Raw genomic sequence first — 22,230 nt, 5'->3', positions numbered from 1 at the left:
GGTTACCCTGGCAGGGCTTGGGGTACCTGATCTCTGGGAAGGTGCAGAGGCCTCTGTGCTGAAAGTACTGCTCGCTCCTCAACTCCATGATCCAGGGATGGGGCCAACCTGGTGGTGGTTGCTGCTGCTAAAACCAGGGAGATGCAGCTTCCCTGGGGGTGTGGGGGGAGGCTCTGTGCTCCCACTGCTCAGTCGGGAGCATGTGGCATTGGCCTGTGCTGGTGTGTAGGACCCGTAGCTGTCCTGTGCCACGTTATTTGTGTTAGTTAAGGGATGCTTCTTGCTCTTTCTCCCCTTCAAAGCTCCAACCCTATGGTCGCTTACAGGAGCACACTAAATTCCATGCCTGCACAGAGCACGTATAGCTGAGTGTTTCCAAACAGACCCAAAAGGTTCAGGGTACAGTGATGGGACTGTGAAACTGCTGCCTGTTCCATCCCCGCAGCAAGTACGGAGTTCCCATGCTCTGTGGTTTGTGATTGTTGCTGGGCTCCATCAGACCTTGCCTCAGTTTTTCTGTCCACCAAACGAGGCTGATAACCACCCACCACTGTGGGGATTTCTGATGTGGAATATTGGCTGTGTGTTTGCACAGCACTTTTGAGAATGAAAAATACTGATGAGCTGAGCTGTATCATCAGCTGTGAGCTGTGCCATTGTTCATAATAATCACTGCAGCCATTGCAGATATTAATTAGGTACCATACCTTCAAAGTGCTCTGACTAATTAAGTTTCGTGCCACTGCTGTGTAGCAAGTTGCAGCTAATTATCCCCCTTCCTTGGATGGAAAAATCTAGGTAGAAGAGGTGAAGCATCTAGCCCTGCGTAAGCTAGCATCAAAGTTGGGGCTGAGAACTTGGAGGTTCCAGTTTCTGGATGATTCTGCAGTTGCTTCCAGCCTCTGTAGAAAGTAAGATTTAGATGGAGTCAATGAGAGGTCCTTTTTTTAGTATTATAAAATTTTTCTTAATTTTAACTCTTGCTTATGCTAAGAGGCAGTTTGCTGTTTCCTAGATTCTTGTGCTGGATGAGTACAAGAGATGTGCTCAGTGGGGGAAAGTTTAGTGCATAAATATGGTGCAACAGCAGTAATTTTATCAGCTGAATGCTGACAGCTGCCAGAGCAAAAGGCTGTTGTAAGCACCTATCTCCCTGCTGTCTGCTTTCCTTCTTAGGCATGTATGTATTGACAGCCTTGCAGATGCTGTTCATCGGCATTTCTAAATGGTGACATGGGTTAAAAAATGGTTTAATTCAACTTTCCCCAGAACGTGTGACCGGCCCAAGAGTGGAGGAATTAAGTTTAGGAACTGAGAGTTGGCAGCAACATGTCTGCTCCCATAGCAGCTTCCTCTAGCTGGGAACCCAGCAGCTTGTCACTACAAGCTTGTACGGCAGAAGCTGCAGATTTTCGGATTTCCTTTGCTCAGCTGAGGGCAAGTTTATTCCTGTTCTTCCTGGCACTTTGCTGCCTGTGAATTAAAGGAGAAAAGTGAGAGGTGTCAGCCCATGGAAATATGGGCATTGGTTTCTGGCGGTGTGGAACCCTGAGAAAAAAAACAGCCACAAACCAAACACATGATGTCTTTTCTCTACCAGGTGTGAGCCAGTTCTCTCGCAAAGTTTTGATTTGGTGGGTGAGCTGGTGGTGTGAGGAGACAGAGCCCTTTTGGCAGAGTTGAGGGTGCTTGGTGGGAAAAGCAACCACAGATCCGAAGTGTGAGTCTGAGGTTTGCTCTGGACGTGTGCTGAAGGCTGGTCCTATTTGGCCTTGTCGCAAGTGAGGAGCGTTTGGTGAGCCGGGGAGGTCAGAGGGGATCAAACAGATGAGCTCTTCCCAGCAGCATTAGCTGCCCTGTTGGTTACGGAAATGGATGCAGCTTACCCATGTCCACTTAAGTTTGATATCTGGGCAAGAATGGTCTCCTCGAGTGTCCCAGGCTTAGGCGCAGTCTCTCTAGACCTAGTGGACAAATTGATAAATAGATAAATGCCATGTGGGAAGCTTGTCCTGCCTCTGCTTTAGTCTTCAGGGTTTCATTACAGGCACCTCAGTGTTCTCATTGGATTCGCTTGTGCTAACATGGATGGCAGGTTTGGTTTCCCACAGATCTTTGCACAAAAACCCCTTGGAGTATTCTGGGCAGAAGCTTTGCCACCAATCCTCTTATCAACTCAAGCTTGAGTTTCTTGGATTTATTTATGTGGGAGTGCCCTTGTTACCTTAGATCTGGGTCACACACTAGGTTTGGATTCCAAAGGGGTCTTGAGTTTGAGGAAAGCTTGGGGTCATGATCTGTGGTTGGGATATGCTTATAATGCTCTGACAAGAACTGAAGGTGCTCAGGTCTAAAAGGCTGTTGTTCTAGGTTGGGCTGTAGGGGTTCCTTTCTTAGTCTTGTCACCGCAGAACTTGGGCGAGCTGCTCCTTTCCTTGGACCGGTGACGTGCACTCTTTATTTCACTGGGAAGTGTAACCTGACAGCTGGTCTGATAAGCCCTTGAGTGAATCCAAAATGCTACACAGACCTGATCTGTTATGACCAGACAATCTGAGTTTAATCGGTTGTAGATCAGGCTTATAAAATGCTTATTATCAGCTGCCTGGATTTTTATCCCGACTTGCAACAAAACCACTCCATCCTGGGATCCTTCACAGAGCAGCTTGACTCTGAGCAGGAGGTTTTATTTTGAGTGATAATGTTTTCAGAGCAGTAGAGCTTTTTAAACCCCATCGCTGTAGTGTGGAGACCTTGCTGTGAAGCAGGGAAGGTGAGGAGCTATCTTACTCCTGTTTTTGTAGCAGAATGTGCTTTAGTTAAGTGCCCTTCTAATTGACTAAAGCCCCTTTAATCTGATATATATGGTGGGCTGAAGATTAGACCTGGCACTGCAGATCCTCTGCTCCGTTCCCTGGTGTGAAGTGCTTCATGATTCCATAGTAATTAATTCTGTTTTATTGTTAGGCTAGCATTTTATGTGCCTTCTGTGTGAGTGACAAGGATTTAGTTAGAGCTGAGTCTGAGGGTGGTGTCCCTTCTCGGCCTTCTCAGTTCCCCTCCACCCCTGGGTCAACCCAGAGACTCTGAAGTCTGTGAAATGCATAGAAGCTGCTGAAATGCAGCTTTGTTACCCCAGCAGCTGAAATCCAGGTGCAGTCATGCTGCAACAGGCCTGCCCTCCTGCGAGAGAACAAGCTGCAGGGTGACACATCAAAAGAGAAGGGCAGCTCCGTGGTGTTCTCTGCGGAGATCAAAAGGAAGCAAGCAGGGCGGCTCCTCTCCTGGCTGGCCCTTGAGACTGCTCATCTCTTTCTCTGTGTCCCTTTAATCTCAGTTACCTCCTAGATTAGTGTTTCAAGCATGTGAGATGGTGGTGGGAAAAGCTCGTCTGTGAAGTGGCTAGTGTGAGGGAAGAGATCCCTGGTTGCATGTTGGGGAAGAATTCCCTTACCCTTTGTGAAGAAGGCATAGAGGAGAGCGAAGGTTTTGATGTACCCTTCTAACACAGCCAGCATCTCTGTGTCCCATCAGAGCAGGTGACACAGCCTGAGCGTGAAAGGGCGCAGGGGAGCGGGGTGTGAGCTGCCCTGTGTGGGCCTGGTGTCAGTCCCGACCTAGAGAGCAGCAATTCCCTTCGGCAGCTGCCATGCCCTGCCGGGACAGAGCCAGGAGGTCCTCTCTGCAGGGCTGCCCTTGCCTTGTGTCGGGGATTAGACCTCGCTGCTGCCAGTGCGTGCAGGCAGATGAATTGGCAGGGCAGTACTGGAAAGTTGGGAGGGCTTTTCAGGGATGTGTGTGGTGGCTCTTAGCCAGGGCTCTTGGGACTGATTTGCTGGAGTAACTGGACATTCCCAGCCTGACCAGCATTGACTCCTCTTGTCCAGGGTGGTAAAGTAGGGCAGGTGCTGAATTATTTATTGTCCTCCAGCCCCTAGAGCGGGACCTGCAGTGCATTCCTTACTGACTCAGGTTGAGTTTTAACTCCACATCTTAACCATTATTTAAACAGGTGTTCCTTAGTCTTTTCCTTAAAATACCCATAGTTGTTACTCAGGACAAATGCCTCAGAGAACTGCTTTTGGTTTGCCCTGGGTCACTTCTGAGCCCACTGCTGATCATCCCTGTGGACAAGGCAACCATGATGACATGTCAAAGCACTTTTATTTTTTTCTGCCTTGCTTCAACCAACCTGTGGGACTTTCCAAAACGGTGTGGCTTCTTCCGTGAGATCTTGTACAGTGCTCAGGGCTAGCATTGCCTTTATGGAAAAGCTGTAAGAGAGCAGAGGTGCTGAACCTGAGAGCATGGGGATGTGAAATGAAGTCTGGAGAAGAGGAGGCTGAGGGGAGACCTCCTGGCCCTCTACAACTCCCTGAAAGGAGGGTGCAGAGAGCTGGGGATGAGTCTCTGTAACCAAATAGTAAGTGATAGGACAAGAGTTAATGGCCTTAAATTGTGCCAGGGAAGGTTTAGACTAGATATTAGGAAGCATTTCTTTACAGAACGAGTTGTTAGATGTTGGAATGGGCTGCCCAAGGAGGTGGTGGAGTCCCCATCCCTGGCAGTGTTTTAAGAGTAGGGTCGACTCAGTGCTTGGGGTATGTTGTAGTTGGGAACTGTCAGTATTAGGTCAATGGTTGGACTGGATGATCTTCAAGATCTTTTCCAACCTAGACAATTCTGTGATTCTGTGAAGTGTTGAGCCTTGAATGGAAAAGATAGTCTAAAAGACTACGGCTGGGTGAGAGGGAACAGGGACCTCACAGTGCTGAGCCTTGGAGCTGCTTTGGAGAGCTTTCCCCAGAGGGTAAACAATATTTCAGATGGCATCCTTGGAGGAGTCTGGGGTTGCTACCTGGGATCTCAGGTCCCTGCAGCAGAGCTCAGGACAGTTTGGGACATGTCTGGGAGGAATCTTGGGCAGATCCCAGAGAAGAGAGTGGCCTTTCAGGGAGAAAAAAAACCTCTGGGTATCTTCCTTGGAGGAGTCTGGGGCTGCTAACAAGTATTAGACCTCCCTAAATCAGAGTTGAAAAGACTCCAGGACATGTCTGGGAGGAATCTTTTGTGGATGCTGAAGCAAAAATCTTTCTTTATGTGAGAGGAAGGAGGAAGAAAAAGAGAGTAAATGTAGGTGAGACTTACGAATCAGATTAGATATTCCTGGGGTAGCTCCTGGGCTTTGGTAGGAGCTCTTTCCTCCTGAGGGTTGTACTACCAATGCTGAAAGTGGAAATCTCATCTGACCTTGAATAACATCAGTGCAAAAGTGATTTGGGGGGCATTCCCAAGGCCAAAGGACGCACTTCCACGAGCTGTAGGTAGAGAATAGAGTAATGCAAAGGACAAAACAGGCCTGTGCTAGGCCTTTCTCTCTCCTGGCACAAGTTTCCAAGTTTCCCAGGTGACGAGTTACTGTCACAAACACTGATCTGTGCCTTCGGGGGAGGTGGAGAGCAGAGAGCTGCTCTGCTTCTCCGTGTTCTCTCTTGATCTGCGTTTCTGGCTGGTGCTGTCACCAGCATATTTGCTCTGCTCTTTGCCAGGCCTGCAGGTCCTGGCTGGTAGCTGTTCCCTGCTCTGCGTGTATGTGTCTGCGTTTTTTCCAAAGACCAGCTTCGGCTGGTTTGTGCGAAGTGCTGACTTCAGGCATTGTGCAGAGCATGACTCAGAAGGGGAGAGGTTTAGGGGAAAGGGAGGAAAGTCTTTTTAAGGAGTTGTAAGCTATAAACTACAGCAAACAGTATTGGTAGAGGTGGCCTGATTCTCTTCCAGGTTCTAAAGGAAGAGTATTAAGGATTTACAAAGAGCTGGCACAACTGCAAGGCGAAAGAATGCTTTATTGAGTGTGTAAATGCTTGTAAAGCCACTAGTAAATCTGAATAATGTTGTATATGTACAGGTGTGTGTGTGTGTGTAGAGACGGGGAGGAGAGGAGCCCCGTACCAAGAAGGTACCTGGAGGTTTCCAGAGGGCCTGATGTTCCCCATAGAAGTACATTGATGATGGTCACAGTTGTTATCACAGGAGCAACTGGTTGTTGCAGACCTTGGTTCCTTTCAGCTCCCTGCTCTGATGCAGTGCCCAGGGTAGGTGGGCCCACTGCGTCCATCACTGGCGACTGCAGCACCGTGTGTGATGTTGTCTGAGGGTGACCTTAAAGACTTTGTCTCTTAAAGTGCAGAGACTTGCAAAGGGACCATTGGCTCTCTTGGAGGGAGGTGATGGAGAGCAGCTCACCCCGGTTCCTCTCTATGATGTGCCTGTGGATATCGTGTAACAGAAATATGAATTTGGTTGTGGTAAGATGGGAGAACGGTTCATTTCTCCCCCCCTCCCCAGTCACAGGAACTGCTTTGCATGTGCACCTGCTGTGGGGCTGAGGCACCTGCGCTGTGGTTGTATGATGGCAAAACAGGAACTGGGGAGCAGTGAAGATGGGGGGGGAAAAGCAGGTTGGTCTGGGCCTGAGGGTTTGGGGGAAAGGAAATGGGTGGTAGATGAGCTGGTCCTGAATATAACACAGAAGTTGGGCACCTCCACGTATGAGAGAACACCCCCCCCACTTCCCTTACACTGGCATTTCTTTGACAAGACGTCAGGGAAGGCACTTGTCAGACAATTTGCTGATGTGGAAGCTTTGAAGCCTGCAAGACTTGCCTTCTGCGCAAAACCCAGCAAAAGTAGGTTGGAGCCGTCTGCCCTGGTTTCAAGCAGTTCCCTCCCCACGGCGATGGACGCCGTAAGATCAGAGCTCAGCAAATGCACAAAGGGAAGCGCCAGGCGGGGCGACGGCCTGCTCCCTCCTGCAAACAATGCTGACAAAGCCCTCTGGGGCTGGGCGGCCCAGCCTCTGAATTCTCCTTTCCCAGAGAGGTGGAAGAAGCCTGAGCTGGTTGCGTCTCCTGAGGTTCTCCAGCCCAAGGGCCGTATGCCTGCCTGATCGCTCTTGCTTCAGAGCAGTATTTGCATCGACTGGGGGACACCAGTGTGTGTGCCAGGAGGCTGCTTCTACCCCAACATACCTAGCTAAAGCTGTCCTTGCCCTTTTAGGAGTATCAAAGTCACTCCTGGCCTTTCTGTCCTTCCGTGGCATGCTTCATGGAGTAACTGGGCACCGTTACTAACTCTAATACATTCCTGGGAAATCAGGAAACCCTCACTAGTGTCAGGACTAAAAGCACTGCTTTGCAGGGCTGCCTCAGGCGTCTTCACCAGGGCTTGTGCCAGCCCTGGCGTGGCCAGCAGGGACAGGGAAGGGATCTGAGCCCTGGGCTCGGCACTGGGGAGGCCGCCCCTCGCTGAGGGGGTTCAGTTCTGGGCCCCTCACCCCAAAAAGGGCTTTGAATGACTCGAGCGTGGCCAGAGAAGGGCAACGGAGCTGGGGCAGGGTCTGGAGCACAGGTCTGCTGGGGAGCGGCTGGGGGAACTGGGGGGGTTCAGTCTGGAGAAGAGGAGGCTGAGGGGAGACCTCCTGGCCCTCGGCAACTCCCTGCCAGGAGGGGGCAGAGAGGGGGGATGAGTCTCTGGAGCCAAGGCCCCAGCGCCAGGCCCCGAGGGAATGGCCTCAAGCTGCCCAGGGCAGGGTCAGGCTGGCTCTGAGGAAGGATTTCTGTGCAGAAGGGGCTGTTGGGCGTTGGAATGGGCTGCCCAGGGCAGGGGGGAGTCCCCGGGATCCCTGGGGGGGTTGAAGAGTCGGGCTGAGCCAGCGCTGAGGGATCTGGGGGAGTTGGGGGGGGTCAGGAGGAGGGTCATGGTTGGACTTGAGGAGCTTCAAGGGGTTTTCCAACCCGGATGATTCTTTGAATGCAAGGTTTGTGGTGCAGCTGGTGAGCTCCAGATCTGAAGACCTGCTGGATTTTGCAGGTTTTGGGATTCAGGTGGAAAGGCTGGGATAGTGCATTAGAGAAATAAAGGCCAGTTGTGAAATGTAGATACACATCTGAAACTGGATTTGGATCTTGCTGCAGACTAAACAAAAGTGATTCCGCAAGGCTTCTTAGACATACACACTGAGAACAGGGGCAGTTGCTTACATATGCATTAGACATGTCTCTTCTGCTTTACAAGAAGCAGCTGTTTGTTGTGAAAATGTAGAAAGAATTTGAATTTTTTCTTACAGGGTAGGATTTAACTGAGGAATAAGAGAATGCTGTCAGTCTTGGTTCCAACCCCACCTGCAGCAAAGGTGAAGCAAAGTAAATAAGGCGAGTAATGTGAGGATGCTTTAGCAAATTAGTGATGTACACACGATTAGCTTAACCTATTGCGAATCTAATGCTAAATGGTTAGGCAGCTAAATACATCTGGTTACAAATCCTGTACCTGCTAGGGTTTTTTGGTTTGGGTTTTGGTTTTTTTTTTTTTGGTGAGGGGAATGGTTTGGGATGCTGTGTTCACAGATTGTGCCTGGGCCTGATAGCTGTGCATTTTCACTGTGGTCTGGGCAGTGTTTGCTCCCTACAGTTTTCTTTTAAACTGAAGAGAGAAGACCCCTATGGCCTGTAAGTCCTCCCTCCCTTCCAACCAACAATTGATAGGCTGGGGCTTCTTTTCTTTTTTGTAACCTTTCAGTGTGTAGTGAAATCAGTGTTTCTGTAGCAGCTGCCTCTGTCTTTCCTGAGCAGCATTACGTGCACATTCACACTGGTCTGTGCAGTGTTTGCTCCCTGCAGTCTGTTTTCTCTTAAATTACACTATCTGAATTGCTCTCTGCTTGGTGTTACTGAGAAACAAGAGCACGTAGAGAGCATTAGAAGGTGAGTTTGGAGGGAGCTGGGTGGGATTGTAAGTGATCCAGGACTCCATGTCAAAACATCCCCACCCCATTCCTTGCATGGCTGGGATGGTTTGCAAAAAGCTCACACTTCTGAGTAAATTGCAGAGAAATTGGCACACAAGTAACTCTGAGGGGCCTGGTCCAGGTCCCATAAAATCCACGGGGAGTCTTGTCTCACTGTGCTGCTGTAGCCAATGCTCACTGAAATTGTGCTTATTTCACTTAAGTTTAAGCTGGCAGAGAAGGGGCAGGTGCCAAAGCTTGTTACGAGCAGTATAAATCGGGAGCAAAGTGGTGGTGTGGCATTGAGAACAGTCGGGCTGAAGTTAGGCTTGGTTTGCCAGCTCTGCTGCCTGTGGGCAGCAGCATCCTCAATACTGTTGCAAGCGGGTCCCAACAGCTCTGTCCTGTTCATGCTGTCAAGCACTTGCCTTGGGTACAAACCTAGGGATAATCCTGGAATTGGAGTTGTGATGATAGCAGGGTTTTAGGAGGCCCAGGGACAACACATGCTGATGCTGCCTCTGCCTTGTGCTGCTGGAGGACCTGGATGTACAAGCACAGCCAGGCTGCTATGGGTTGTTTTCTTTGCTTGAGTGAAGGATTTGGGGGTCTTTCCTGGTTGGGATAGCAACAGGATTGGAATGTATCAGCTGTCTTTGGGAAGGAGAGATTGAAATGCTGACCCTTCCCAGAACCAAGTGGTGAATAAGGGCTGCAGCCAAGAGGCTACTTCCAGTTGTGAGGCAGGTCTTTAACCAGTGCAGAGGGCTGGAACATTGCTGCAGTCAAGGGCTGGTTTATAAATTCAAAGATGTAACCCTGAGTTGTTTCTTACTCTACTTAAGGCCTCATCAAGGACTGAGAAGCTTCCAGCAAGGCGGAAGTTCATGTTTCTGGGTTACAGGTAGATATTTTGTATTAAAATTCCATCCCGCCAACCACCAAATACTCTACCTTGGTTCAGATGGGCTCCCCCAGGACCTTGCCAAGTCAGGGGCATTTCTCTGGATCCACTTGCCTTAGATAACGTGTGTTGTATAACCTGCAGAGCTCACTCCAGATGTGTATGTGGGCGAATCCTCCAGGGAGAACTGAATTTGGTGCTCAGGTCAGAACACGTCCCGTAGGTGTTTGCTGCCATGAGCGTGAGCTGGCTGTCCGGGCAGCTGCCAGCAGAGCACGTATGGATGGAGTTGTCCTGCTTCATCCAGAGACTCCACAGCACCTCGGTGCACTCCACCAGGTTGGAGAAAGCACTGACGTGGAGGCTGAACACCAAACCCTTTGTGGGGGCAAAGGCCTTGTCTGATGCTACCTCGAGTCTGCCGCTTAAGAGGGGTAAACACATTGCATGCTGCTAAGTTTCAGGTTTTCCCATGGCAAATCCAAGGCGAAATGAGTTTCAGGATTTTTGTAGTGCCTTGTGGTTCACTGCTTTAAAACAAAAAGCCATTTGGAGTTGTTCCCCCTTGTCTAGCTTGTCTTTTGGGGTCCCAGTTTTTGCATGTTCTCTTTTTGTTGGTAGGCTAGAGCTTTGGTTTGAACTAGGAGAGCAACTGATCTTCCAGTTTGCTCTGACTTCAAGAACTGGGACTTAAAACAGTGTCACCCACTGGGCGAGCTGGCACTGGGGGGATAAACTGGTGCAGCATCACTCTATCCCGTGAAGTGCTCAGGGAATGCTGGATTTACACCTTGCTGAGGTCAGCGGGACAGGCAGGTGTAAATCTAGAGTGGATCTCCAGCTATGGATGGGAATAGGTTTATCCTACTCCTTGTCTGGTATTTCTAACCTCTGCAAACTATCCAAAAGGCTCCAAATCAGCGTTCTTAACATTGGTAGTGGTGTCTTTCAGCCCTACTGCACTTCTGCACAAAGGAGCTGACAGGTCACTTTGGCTACATGGTAAGGCTCTGGAAGAGTTGGAAACCAAGCCACAGATGTTTTATATTCCCTGTTAAGTGTGAATGGTTTTCCTGTGTGTGTGGTAGGGGGGCAGCTCAAATGGGCCAGTGTTTGTTGGGTGGCAGAGATTCCCAGCTGGGGAAGGTCTTGGTCTTGCACTGGGATATCACCAGCCTGAGAAATGTTGGAGGCAAAGGACATTTTTGGGACTCTTGGAGTTGATCTCAGTGCCACGGAGGTAGGTAAAGGTGGGCATTAGAGAGCTGGGAAACGTGCAGGCCAGGTTTGCTAATGCTTAAAAAAAAAAAAAAAAAAGCCAGTCCTGTTCCCATGAGCAGAAGTTGCGCCGTGATGGCACCAGCCTCACTTTGCACGAGGGGCTGGGTGCCACGAGCAGAAGTCTCCTTGCGCAGAGGGGGCTGCCTGGCTCTGCAGGGTCCCCTTGCAGGGCCACAGCCCGGCTGCCCTGACCCTCTCCCCGGCGTTCCCAGCCCCGTTTGATTCCTGCGTCAGAGCCCCGCCGTGAGTCACGGCTGGGATTCCTCAGCTCTGAAGTGGTTCCTTCCCTTTTTTTTCTCTCTCCCCCCTCCTCCCCAGGTGCTGAGCTCTTTTTCCAAAGCCTTGAATTGAAGGGTGTGTCTATGAAATCTCGCAAACACACGCAGGCCCCGGCAGGAATGGGTGAGCACTGTTCCCATTATGTTATGAATACCTGGCTGATTGCCACGGGGATCCTGCCAGGCTGAGCAGCCAATCTCAAGCACCTAGACCTGCTGAGCTCTGGGGTTTTGCTCCTCTCGCTAAGTCATTGCTTTGCAGAGATGGACAGTTTTAATCTCCTTTCAGCAGCAGCCATGTTTTTGTACCCGCTTGGCCTGCTGCGATATCCCAGTTCCCACGGTGAGCAGCTTCCCAGGGTACTGTGCTGGTAGGGGTGGAGAGTTGAGCAGGCAGCTCCGGCAACTGGACTGCCCGTCCTTGTGTGTGACTCATCCCGTCCAACCTGCATTCTCAAATATTTTCTGTTGCCCTGCCCTACACACTGGGCACTGCCCCAGCTCGCCCAGGCCCCTCCATGGATCTCCACTCGCTGTGCTGCATCAGGGCTGGAGCCTGCCTGGTGTATTTGTGCACTGGAGTGATCTGTCAGGTTGGGAGGGAGCACAGCTGGGCGGTCTGGACCTGAACCATCTCCATTTCCCGAGGGTGGACGTGTGCTGTGTGTTGGGCTTCTTCCACTTCCCTCAGTGCACCACAAGCCCTTGGTGGTTCTTGCTGAGGATGTTGAGGGATACGTGGTGTTTAAGTAGCCATGCTTGAAGCTGGCAGAGAGGATGCAGGAGCTGAGACTTCAGCATCACCTCTCAAGTGGACACCGAACTCCAGTTACAAGCTCTGGTTGCTAATGGCCACAAAGGCTGAAGGTCTCTGGGCTAGCAGTGCCAGGTGCAGGTCTGCAGCCCGTGCCAGGATGGGCTGTCAGGCTCCACGGTTAAAAGCTATCTCTGACACAGCTCTTGTCTGTGCTGGGTGTAAGGTTGTAATGGTCTCTGGACCATACTGGGCTTGGAGCACGTGAAACCTGCTGCAGACAGAACCTGATCTGAGCTGCAAAATCTCAGTCCTGATCACTAGCAGTAATTTTACATGAGCTTCTTTCTGTTTTCCTTTGTTTGCTCAGCAAAATGGACAAGAGCTCACGCACATCTATCCTTGGCATCACTGCTGCCCTCTGGACAGACTGGCCTTTCCAAGCCCTGACGAACTGGAAAGAGGAGCGTCCCCATCTGTGCTGAGACTCAATGGAGGTTAGCATGGGCTGTGATCCACAGCCCCTCCTGCCAGGCAGGGACAGGCTTGTCATGTCCCCCCCTCCATGGGCAGAGCTGCTGCTTTTCCAGTGCCCCTTCACTTCTTGCCCTGGATTCCCAGAGACTCCCACTGCCGCTGGGTGACATTGCTCTGTAGCATAAATGGTGTGTGGGTAGAGGGGAGAGCAGGTCAGGAGACTGCTGGGAAATACTATTTTGACTCGTGCCTTCCAGGGAGCGAAATTTTGCCCTCCCGTGCACGTTGGTCCCCACCCTTTTTGCCCCCTCACTGGGGCTCTGCCCTCCTGGAGGGCTGTGCAGGATTAAATGTGGGCAAACATCAAATGGCCAACCTTATTGCCATTGCATTTCAGGTGAGGCTTCCTCCAGGCCTGTGAGGCCTTGTGGATATGCAGGAATTTGGGCTGGGTGGGGAGTGTGGTGAAGCAGCAGCTGCTGCCGCCTTGCTGTGCGAGTCCCTGGCATGCCCGGAGGCAGAGGTGTGGGACCTGTTGGCACTCCCACCCTGTAAAGCCCAAGGGCAGTGAGCTGACACAACTCTCCTGGAATCTGTCCCGCTCTAACCAGGATTGTTGGCAGGCGGGTACCGAATCTTGGCAGCACAACAAGGGAGCGCTGGTTTCTCTGAAATTCTTGGGCTCGTTTGGTCAGGGCGCTGGCACGCGGAGTCAGGACAGAGTTGGCGCGTGTGTCGCTGCGGCAGGCGGAGAGGCCTGGAGACAGGACTGTGGGGCTGGTGGCTCAGGGTCTCTCCTGTGTCCCTCCTGGCTGGGAGCAGCTTGGGTCTACCTTCTTTTCACTAATCTTGGGGTGCCAAGAGATGGGCCAACTTGTCCTTCATTCCTCCTCTCACCTCGGACTGAGGCAGTGAGATGTGGTACTGAGACTGAGAGCCACTGGGCGAGAAGGCATGCCTGCCCTGTCACACACTGGTTTTGGTCCTGCTGGGTGTCCCAGCAGTGACAGGATGATGCATGGGGTCCCTGCACTGTGATCCAGTTCCCCTGAACTAAGGCCAGGCTGAGGACACCTCGGAGGTGAAGCTCCCGTAGCAGGTCTGTGCAGGCTCCTGTCTCCCAGGCGCTGTTAGGGAGCTGAGACCCCAGGGCTGCTCTGTGCCAGCCAGGCGCAAGCAGGGATGGAAATGAAGCAGCAGGGATGGCTGCAGGACAGAAGAAGAGATTTCACACGGCTGGGATGGTGAATAACTAGAAATAGTTGAAAGAAAGGGGCAACCCAGCCTTGCAGCAGGCAACCTGAGCTCAGCTTGGCCACCCTGGTGAGTCTGAAGGGCTGTGGGAGAGGAAAGCCCCGACTGGGCCACTGTCCCCAGTGATGAAATCATCGTGCAGGGCAGAATTTCCCCCCTGGTTTGTGCCAAACATGGAGTGGGCTGTGTGGAAGCGGCCTCCCCTCTGCTGCAGGGATTGCTGGGCACACCTGGCCGAGGAGGCAGGGTGTGGGGTGTGGGCAGGCGAGGGTGGGCCTTGGCAAAACGGGCAAGGCTCAGGTGTTCACATTCCTCCTCGGATTGGCCACGGAGAGAAAAACCTGGCCTTATTTGGTCAAAAAAGCCAGTGCCGGCTGCTCCTCCTCCTCCTCCCTGCCAAGGGACGACGTGTGGAGAGGTGTGGATGGGCTGATGGGGTCGGGCATGTTTTCCTCCACCCTTCCCTTGCTCTCCCCTCCCTTCTCCCGGTGCCCTGGAGACAAATAGAGCGTTGGCTTTGCAGCCAGCGTGGCTGATTTCTGGGGCTTGGGAAGAGGCTGGTTCCCCGCAGCCAGTGTGCCTGCTTTTGTGTCCTCTGAGAGGCAAGGAGGTGATGGGTGGGCAGCCAAGGGTGCCCCTTGGTGGGGCTGGAGAGAGCTTCGAGCTCAAGTACACAGTAGGGACAGTAAAAATCACTGATGGTTAAGCCTCTTTCCTGGTTGCTAAATTCCCTGCTCAATGTCCTGGGCTGGAACGTTTGATTAGGAAAACTAAATTACATCCCGTGCCCTCCCCCCCCACCCCAAATTGATCCCATCTGAGGCTGCAAGCAAAACCAAATCGGAGAAGCTGAGGCATAGTTTTGTCCAAGAACATGCAGGGAAAAGAAATTAAACTCTTGTCTGTCCCCAAGACTAGGGGAGTTCCTTTTTCCCATGTCTGATTTCTTTGGTTGAGCTGCTTCAGTTCCTGGAAAAGGCTGTGCCAGGCAGCAGGCCTGGGAGATGAGCCTGGAGGATCCATCTTTCTCCTCCTGTCTTGTGCCCCGTCTCCTGGAGTCGTTCCAGACATGAGCTGGAACCAGGGGGAGCAGCTGCGGGTGAACTGGGACTGGCAGATTAAACTCGGTTGGAAATTGGAGTGGGCTTGAGGGTATTTTTGGAAGAGTGCAATTGCCCTCAGTGGGACTAAGTGTAGTGGAAAGTCTCTATAGAGCTCTAGGCCATCCTTTCACCACCCCAGGAACACATTTTCATCTCACTTCCCACACATTTAACAACACGGAACATGTAGAGGGATTTTTTTTTCCGTCCCTCCGGTACAGAGCATGAACACAGCTTGTGCCAGACTTCCCCAGTCTAAATGTACTTGTCTGTGTGAGCCTGTCTGCTCAGTGCCCTGGGGAGCAGTAGAATATCTCTGCTTCTGCCCAGAGGAGCATCCCTACATCTGGAGGGAACAGAGAGAACCAGAAATGCTACCACGTGCAGCTGGAGAACTGTTTCATGGGGAGCAGATGGGCTGAAAGCTGAGTTTCCAAAGGAAAACATGGTTCATCTCTATGAAGTTACTTTCAGTGTTTTCTTGCAGGATTCAGCCCTAAAAGGATCAAGAAATGGTCTGTCCCTGCAGGTTAGAAATGGTCCATGGCCTTTTTCAGAGTGGGGCTGGCAGCACAGCCCCTAGCCAGAGTTTTTTGGCATTGGCCACCAAAGCCAGACACCGAGGAGGGGAAGGTGACAGGCTCATTCCCTGGACTGGTGGGATCTGATCACAGGAGGTATTTCTCACTCTTGGTAACTCTGCTGGGAACCGATTTTTCCCTCTCCAAGCAGATCCCCAAACTGATTCGAAAGTGTGTGTGGGCTATGAAGGAATGAGATCTCAGTCTGTGTGTGGTGAAACAAATCTGGGCCAGCCAGACTGGGTTCCGGGCATGATTTCCACCAGGATGTGAGCTCTTGGTGGATGAGGAACACGCTTTAGGATCAGGCAAACCTCTGTGTCTCAGTCTACCTCTGTACTCAGCCACTGTTCTACCCTCTTGAAGCATTCAGGAAAAGATCTTGACCACACTTTGGTGTCCTCTTTTTCAGTGCCTGGAAGATGTTTTCCTGTTCTCCTGGGAGGCTGGGCTTGCTGGAAAGAAGGAGGGGGTGGTTTGGAATGTGACAGCTTAAGGGATTCAGGGCTTGGAGGCCTCTGAACCTCCTCTTTGGAAGCGTTTGCAATGGTGTCACCTGCCCAGGAGAGGGAGCCTGGAGCTCACACTTGGAGGCAGCGGCCCAGGTATGCAGTGCCCTTAGATGTGGTCTGGGACTCAGACTCTCCCTGCTTGAAAGACAACAGAGGAGCCCTGCTGCTTCCCTCTGTCTGCTCTGGCTTGTCTTCTGGACTCCAGCCCAGTTGCTGTTGTGTGGACGTGAATGCTTCCCTGGTGATCTTCCCTGCCCCACTAAAATCAGCTCTGCCCTCTGCTTTCAGCACACGGATTTATCTGTCCCTGGGTTTTGCCCCTGGGCTTTGTCTTGCAACTGGGCTGCGTCCTGGACATCTGATGTCTCCTTTCCCCACGCTTGGGCAGATACTCCAATCTTTGGCTCCAGACAGGGTTTGAGATCATCTTTGGGAAGCCTGTTGCAGTTGAAACTGATACGACTTCACCTGGAAATGGCTGTGCTTTGGATTGCACTGATGTAGCTTGCCAGATAACATGGATGAGCTTGCCTTTATTCCACTGATCCCTTTAGCAGCAGCTAAATCTGTGTTACTGTGCTGGCTCAGCATCCTTGCCCTTGTAGGACTGTTCTCCCAACACCCCAAAGGGGAGCCTGAGATCCCAAGTTGGTGGCATTGCCTGGTATTTCTCAAGGGGCATGATGCCCTTCAGAGAAAAAGATACATAACTTCCCCAGTGAGTTTAACAGCTGGGTTTAGGGCTGGCTGTGTCTCTGGTGTAAGAACAGCTTCTGAAGTTAGTTCTGAGGAAGGGACTGGTCCTTCAGGTGAGGTCAGTGCCTTAAGGGTAGTATGGTGGAGCGGCGAGGACGAGTGCATGGGCAGGTACAGATGTCCCGAAGCAATGTGACTGTCTCAGTCATAGGTCAGCTCCCATCAGTGGGGTACAGGAATTATTCTGCTGCATAAAATCATTGATACACCCTTTCCAAGTGTGAATAGGGAAACTGAGGCACAGAGCAGTGAAGTGACTGAGACAGTGAAATAGTGAGTTGGGTCCTTCTCTTCTCTGTCCTAGAACAGTAAACTGGACCCAGGAGTCCAGGTTCCTAGTCTGGCCTGAGGGCTCTTTCCCATTCACCCAGGTGCTGAAGGCTCAGAAGCAGCAGAAAAAAACCAAACCAAAACAACATATGGCAGGGAGGGAAAACAGCTAGAAACTCTCTTCTTTCAGGACTGGGCTGCTGTTGAGCCTCAGCCCTTTCCAGCCTGGCTGTGAACACACATCTCTGACCTCCCTCTCCTCCAGTTCCCCCAGGCTGAATGTTCAGGGCTTCCAAACCCTCCCTTTCCATTCAGTTTTCATTCTGGGCAACACTAGAAACTGTGTTTCTTGTGTCCACGCCCCCTCATGCTCACAGAGCCTCAGCCCCCCGCCCCGCCCCTGTCACAAGGACACAGGGCTGTTCAGTGGAGCCATTCATCTTCTGGGCCTCACTCACACCTTGGGCGTCGTGCAGCCCTGCACAAACCCCGCATTGTTCCTCCAGCTGGGAGGGCTTTTGTCGAAGGGCTCTGCTGGGTCCTGCCTCCAGGGGAAGCTCTGCACTAGAGCGGCGACTCCTCCTGAGCTGCAAATGGCTTGTACTCTGGGACCTCACTCATAGCTCCCCCCTTTCCCACCCCTGCCAGCTTGAGAAACCAGATTTAGCAGGTGGGGACTCTATGCTGGCCTGTACTGTCCTCCCCTCCCCTGCCCGTGGCCCCTTTGAGCTGACCCTGGAAGTGCAGGGTGGGCAGCAAACTGCAGAACAGAGATGTTCCCCATCTCAGGTCCTCTGGCACCTCTGGAGGCCTCATCTCTTTTGGGTCTCCCACATAAGTCCCTTAGAGGAGGATGGTTTTGTGCAAGAAAGACCAAGAAAACCCCTGTGCTCTGGAGGGGCACCTCTGGAATGAAGGGTGTAAGTGTCAAGCATGAAGTGTGGTTCCCCAAGACAGATGTGGGCCCCAGCTGCACAGAAGTTCCCCTTTGCACAGACGCAGGGGGAGTTCAGCGAGGGGGAGCTCTGCGTAGGTGAGTTCAGTGGTGAGAGGGTGGTGGCCTGTGCAATAACCATCTCCCAAAACACACTTGAGCTGCTCTGGGATTTGAGGCCACATGGAAGCCTGGTGGCAAAGCAGCAGTGAGCTCACCCAAGCCTTGGCTGCTGGCTCTGCGTCTGCCCCTCCAGCCCCCTGTAGTTCTCCTGGGGCTGGGGACCAAACCAGTTACCTGGGACGCAATTTCAGCTTCAGCCAGAGTTTAAGCCAGAGCCCTCAGCTGCGACCTGCTGGCAACTGGGGAAGGAATTGCTGTTTCAGGTGGGCTGTTGTAAGAAATTTGGAGAAAACCATCAGTACAATGCGTTCTGTGTGACAGTCAGTGCTTTATTATAACAGCCATAACCCCAGAGAGCCAGTGTTCTGGTTACAGAGACGGTACAGCAGTTGTCTATCCTACAGCAATGTGGAAATATGCCAAGAGACTATTAACAACTCCCTGGGAACTCAAAATCTGGGAACTCAAGTGGGGCTGCGTGGCAGTGGCTGAGGCCAGAGCCTGGCCTCGTAAAGGAAAATACTGCAGGGCACTGTCTATGTTAGTTTGCGCAAGAAGGCCACAGAAATGTCTGCGTGGAGGCCAGAACATCCCCCGCCCCCATCTTGCTCGCAGGGGGACACGACATCTACAGAGTTGGCTCTGGTAGCTTTGGTGTGACCTGACTGGTGTGCACTGGCTGGTATCAGCCGGGTAAGGTAAAAGCTGCTGTGTGAGTTCAATAAATACAAAGACAAGTCCTGCTCCTTGCATTGAAATGGGAACCAATATCCCATTTCTAGGACCGAGCACCACTGTGCGTGGAGTCTGGAGTGCCTTTACATGAGACAGACGGAGATGCTCTGTTAGAGATGGCTTCTGAAAATAAAAGTTTGGAGAAGTTTTAGCTTTGGTGGCATGGGAAGGAATGAGGGGTCACCCAAAAGGCACTAAAATGAGTTAAATACTCTGGAGTGGCCCAGGCTCCCCTGGCATGTTTGTCATCAGATATACAAATCCGGATGTCGCAGATGTACCTAGCTCAGGGTGTTTACCTGCACCTCCCCACCAGCCTTCCTCCAAAAGCCACATCAGTGACACCTCACAGACTCAGAGCAGGGAAAGAGCAGAGAGAATGATTTTGTAATACTGGTAAAATGGCTGGGCTGATGGCTTCTGGCTGTTGTGTTAAAAGCTTGTGTAGTAATACTTTCCCCTCCTGCCAAGTTTCCTATAGGTAGATCTCAAAGATGGTGAATGCAAATCCTCTGGGGAAACAGACCTAGAGAGGATGATGTTGGTGTGAGTATCTGAGTGGGAGAGTCTCTAAAATCCTGGGTTGGTTTCTGCTTGTAACTGGTAACAGAGATTTTAACTGGGACGTTGTAAAGACAAACTTAAAGGAGACAGCCTGGAGTCTCATCCTTTGTCCTCGGACATTGGCTTGAGTTCAGGAGAAAGTGCTTTGGCCTCATTTGGCTACAGATGCCAATGGGTCTTGTGTTTATGCTGCAGGGCTCCAGTTCTCTTAGGAGCATTCTTCAGCGGGCAGGGAACTGAGTTTTGGCCGGACGCTGCTGCTGAGGGCCTCTGCTTCAGGTGTCGCTGAGCCCTCGCTGTGGCTTCTGGAGGGCAGGATCTTTGTGCTGCCTCCGTCGGCCTTCGTCTCACCGTTGGTGCTGCCTGTTCCTCTGGCAAACAGCTTGGAGTTTCTCAAGGTGCTGGCAGAAACTGCAGGGGTGGGGGGAAATGGGAGCAGGGAGGTTAGAAACGTTTCATTCACACTCTGCTTTACCAAACTGTAAAAATAAAACCACTTACGGTGCTTTGGTCTGGAGAGGACGGTGCTGATGACTGTGGGTATTGGTTGCTCCATGCTGTGTACACAAGGACAGAGTGTGAGGACACGTATTAACCTCTGCAATGCCAGAGAGATGTAGAGTTTGGCCCACGTGAGCTGAGCTACACGGGTAGAGCCAAGTGCATGGTTGGATGGTGAAGGCTAACTCAACAGCATCTGGACAAAGCATCTTCTAGAGGAGTGCTGGAACCCTCCAATCTGGCGAGTCTAAGGAAAGCTTCAGAGCAAGAGACAGGGCTGAACTGTATGGGGTCTGCTGGGCTTTGTGCTTTCTTTGATCAAACCTTCAATACCAGACTCAAAGCTTGGGATGTCTGCTTTCTCCCTAGGTGTTTGGGTGCATGCCTTCCCCTCTTCAGGCACAAGGAAGCCCAACTTACCTGTTCTCTTCCCCTTCCATCAGCTTCCTGTAGGTGAGGATCTCCACATCCAGTGCCAGCTTGATGTTCATCAGCTCCTGATACTCTTTCACCAGGTGAGCCATATCCTCCTTGCTCTTCTGGAGGGCTGCTTCTAGCTTGACCAGTTTGGCTTTGGCATCCTTGAGGGCCACCTCGCCGTGCTCCCCTGCTTCTTTGATATGCTCCTCTAAGTGCAGGCACTGGTATTGCAAAGGGAGAAGGGTGGTGGAGGTGTTAGGTGTGTTGTAGTTTCAGACCTGTACGTCAGAGTGTTGTCTCCCACCCCAGGACACACCTGGCTCTTTTGGGACACGATGCAGGACCTCAGCTTCTGGATCTGTATGTTCAGGTCTGCGATCTCCCGTCGGCTGTCAAGGAGGTGACCCCCATAGGTGCCTGACTGGGTGCTTCCTTCGTTCAGCTGCAGGAGAGATTAAAGAGTGGGCTATTTGCGTGCCTCCTCTGCTCTAGCAAAGGGATCTGCCAGGATTCCCACTGCCCTGGAGGAGAAACACCCGACAGGGACAGACTAGTGGGTGTGTGGAAGGATTTGGGCTCATTCTTATATCCTCTTCTGGCTGTAGCTGTGCCAGGAATAGAGTGCACTGTCTCTTGGGGCTAACCACATTCTTGCTCTGCTTGGAGGAGGCACCAGTGGAAAGTCATTTTCCTCTTAGGTGGGACAAGCTGCCACTGGGAGATGTAATTTCCTTTCTCCACTGGCAGCATGGAGAGCCTAGAGCAATGAAACTGCTAATTTACACACCCTAGGAGGAGTTGATCTGGGTTAGCACCCTGTTCCTCCCCCCATTCCCAGGTGTAGTCTGTCCCTCCACATCTTGCTGATTCCTGTAGTTTCTAGGCTGATCTCTCTCCTTCTTCTTTCCCTGTCTCTCCCCTGGATCAATCAGATAAGGAGACAAAATACCTTTCTCCTGGTAAGTGCTTCAGCCTCCTCCCAGCTCCGAAGAGCCAGGGCTTCGTACTGGGCCCTCACTTCTTCCACAATTCTGCTCAGATCAAGTTTGCATGCATTGTCAATTCCCAGTACAACAGAAATGTCCTTAATTTCTGTCAGCAGCTCCTCGAGTTCCTGAATAGCAAAGAGAGAATAGGACTGAGATACCAAGTAGTCAACAAAACTACATGGCAGGAGAGCTGAACCCTGGCAGAGCTGCTGTGCTTGGCCAGGCAAAGCATCTTCCATATGCAGCGTGGAGATGGTGGGATTTCCTGGGTTTTCAGTCTCCAAAGTTTGGAAGCTGATATTATTTTCTCCTTAAAACCCAGATCCAGGTACTAAAGTGTTGGTTTGGGATCTTTGGATACAATTTGTTAAGAGTCTGACAAAATAGTGCATTTGTACTGCATCAAGAGCAGGTTAATTTGAACTTGCTGATCATACTTCAATATCTATCAGTATTCAGATGATGGGCATCTATTCCTGGGTGAGAAATAGGGCAGCATGAATCATTCTGCAGGCTGGCGGTGCTAGAAAGATGCCTTTGCTGAGCTCTGCTTCAGTATCTAGAGAGGCTGTGTCTGCCACTTCTGTTATTATAGTCTGGTTAGAGAAGGGAGAGCCTTCTCAGAATCCCAGAATCATTTGGGTTGGAAAAGCTCCTCCAGCCCAAGCATGAGCCTCCCCCTGACCCTTCCCAACTCCCCCAGATCCCTCAGCGCTGGCTCAGCCCGACTCTTCAACCCCCCCAGGGATCCCGGGGACTCCCCCCTGCCCTGGGCAGCCCATTCCAACGCCCAACAGCCCCTTCTGCACAGAAATCCTTCCTCAGAGCCAGCCTGACCCTGCCCTGGGCAGCTTGAGGCCATTCCCTCGGGGCCTGGCGCTGGCTCCTTGGCTCCAGAGACTCATCCCCCCTCTCTGCCCCCTCCTGGCAGGGAGTTGCCGAGGGCCAGGAGGTCTCCCCTCAGCCTCCTCTTCTCCAGACTGAACCCCCCCAGTTCCTCGAGCCGCTC

The 22,230-nt window shown here is 51.7% G+C and overlaps 1 protein-coding gene across 1 annotated transcript in view; it reads right to left on the bottom strand.

Moving 5' to 3' along the window:
- Window positions 1–18,339: 18,339 nt before the first annotated feature.
- The window catches only part of LOC113491034 (keratin, type II cytoskeletal 80-like), a 13,728-nt gene continuing 9,837 nt past the window's right edge, over window positions 18,340–22,230 (bottom strand). Inside the window, exons 4-8 of the mRNA XM_026867661.1 lie at window positions 21,182–21,427; window positions 20,549–20,674; window positions 20,233–20,453; window positions 19,813–19,868; window positions 18,340–19,722 (exon numbers count right to left, since the gene is read on the bottom strand). Coding sequence (XP_026723462.1) covers window positions 19,520–19,722; window positions 19,813–19,868; window positions 20,233–20,453; window positions 20,549–20,674; window positions 21,182–21,427 — 852 coding nt within the window. The 3' untranslated portion in view covers window positions 18,340–19,519. The remainder of the gene's footprint in view (window positions 19,723–19,812; window positions 19,869–20,232; window positions 20,454–20,548; window positions 20,675–21,181; window positions 21,428–22,230) is intronic.

Source organism: Athene cunicularia, unplaced genomic scaffold (genome assembly GCF_003259725.1).
Source record: "Athene cunicularia isolate RWA unplaced genomic scaffold, athCun1 chrLGE22_part1, whole genome shotgun sequence".
Lineage (NCBI taxonomy): Eukaryota > Metazoa > Chordata > Aves > Strigiformes > Strigidae > Athene > Athene cunicularia.
The sequence above is the reverse complement of the archived record's forward strand: the minus strand, read 5'-3'. Positions and strand labels throughout refer to the sequence as shown.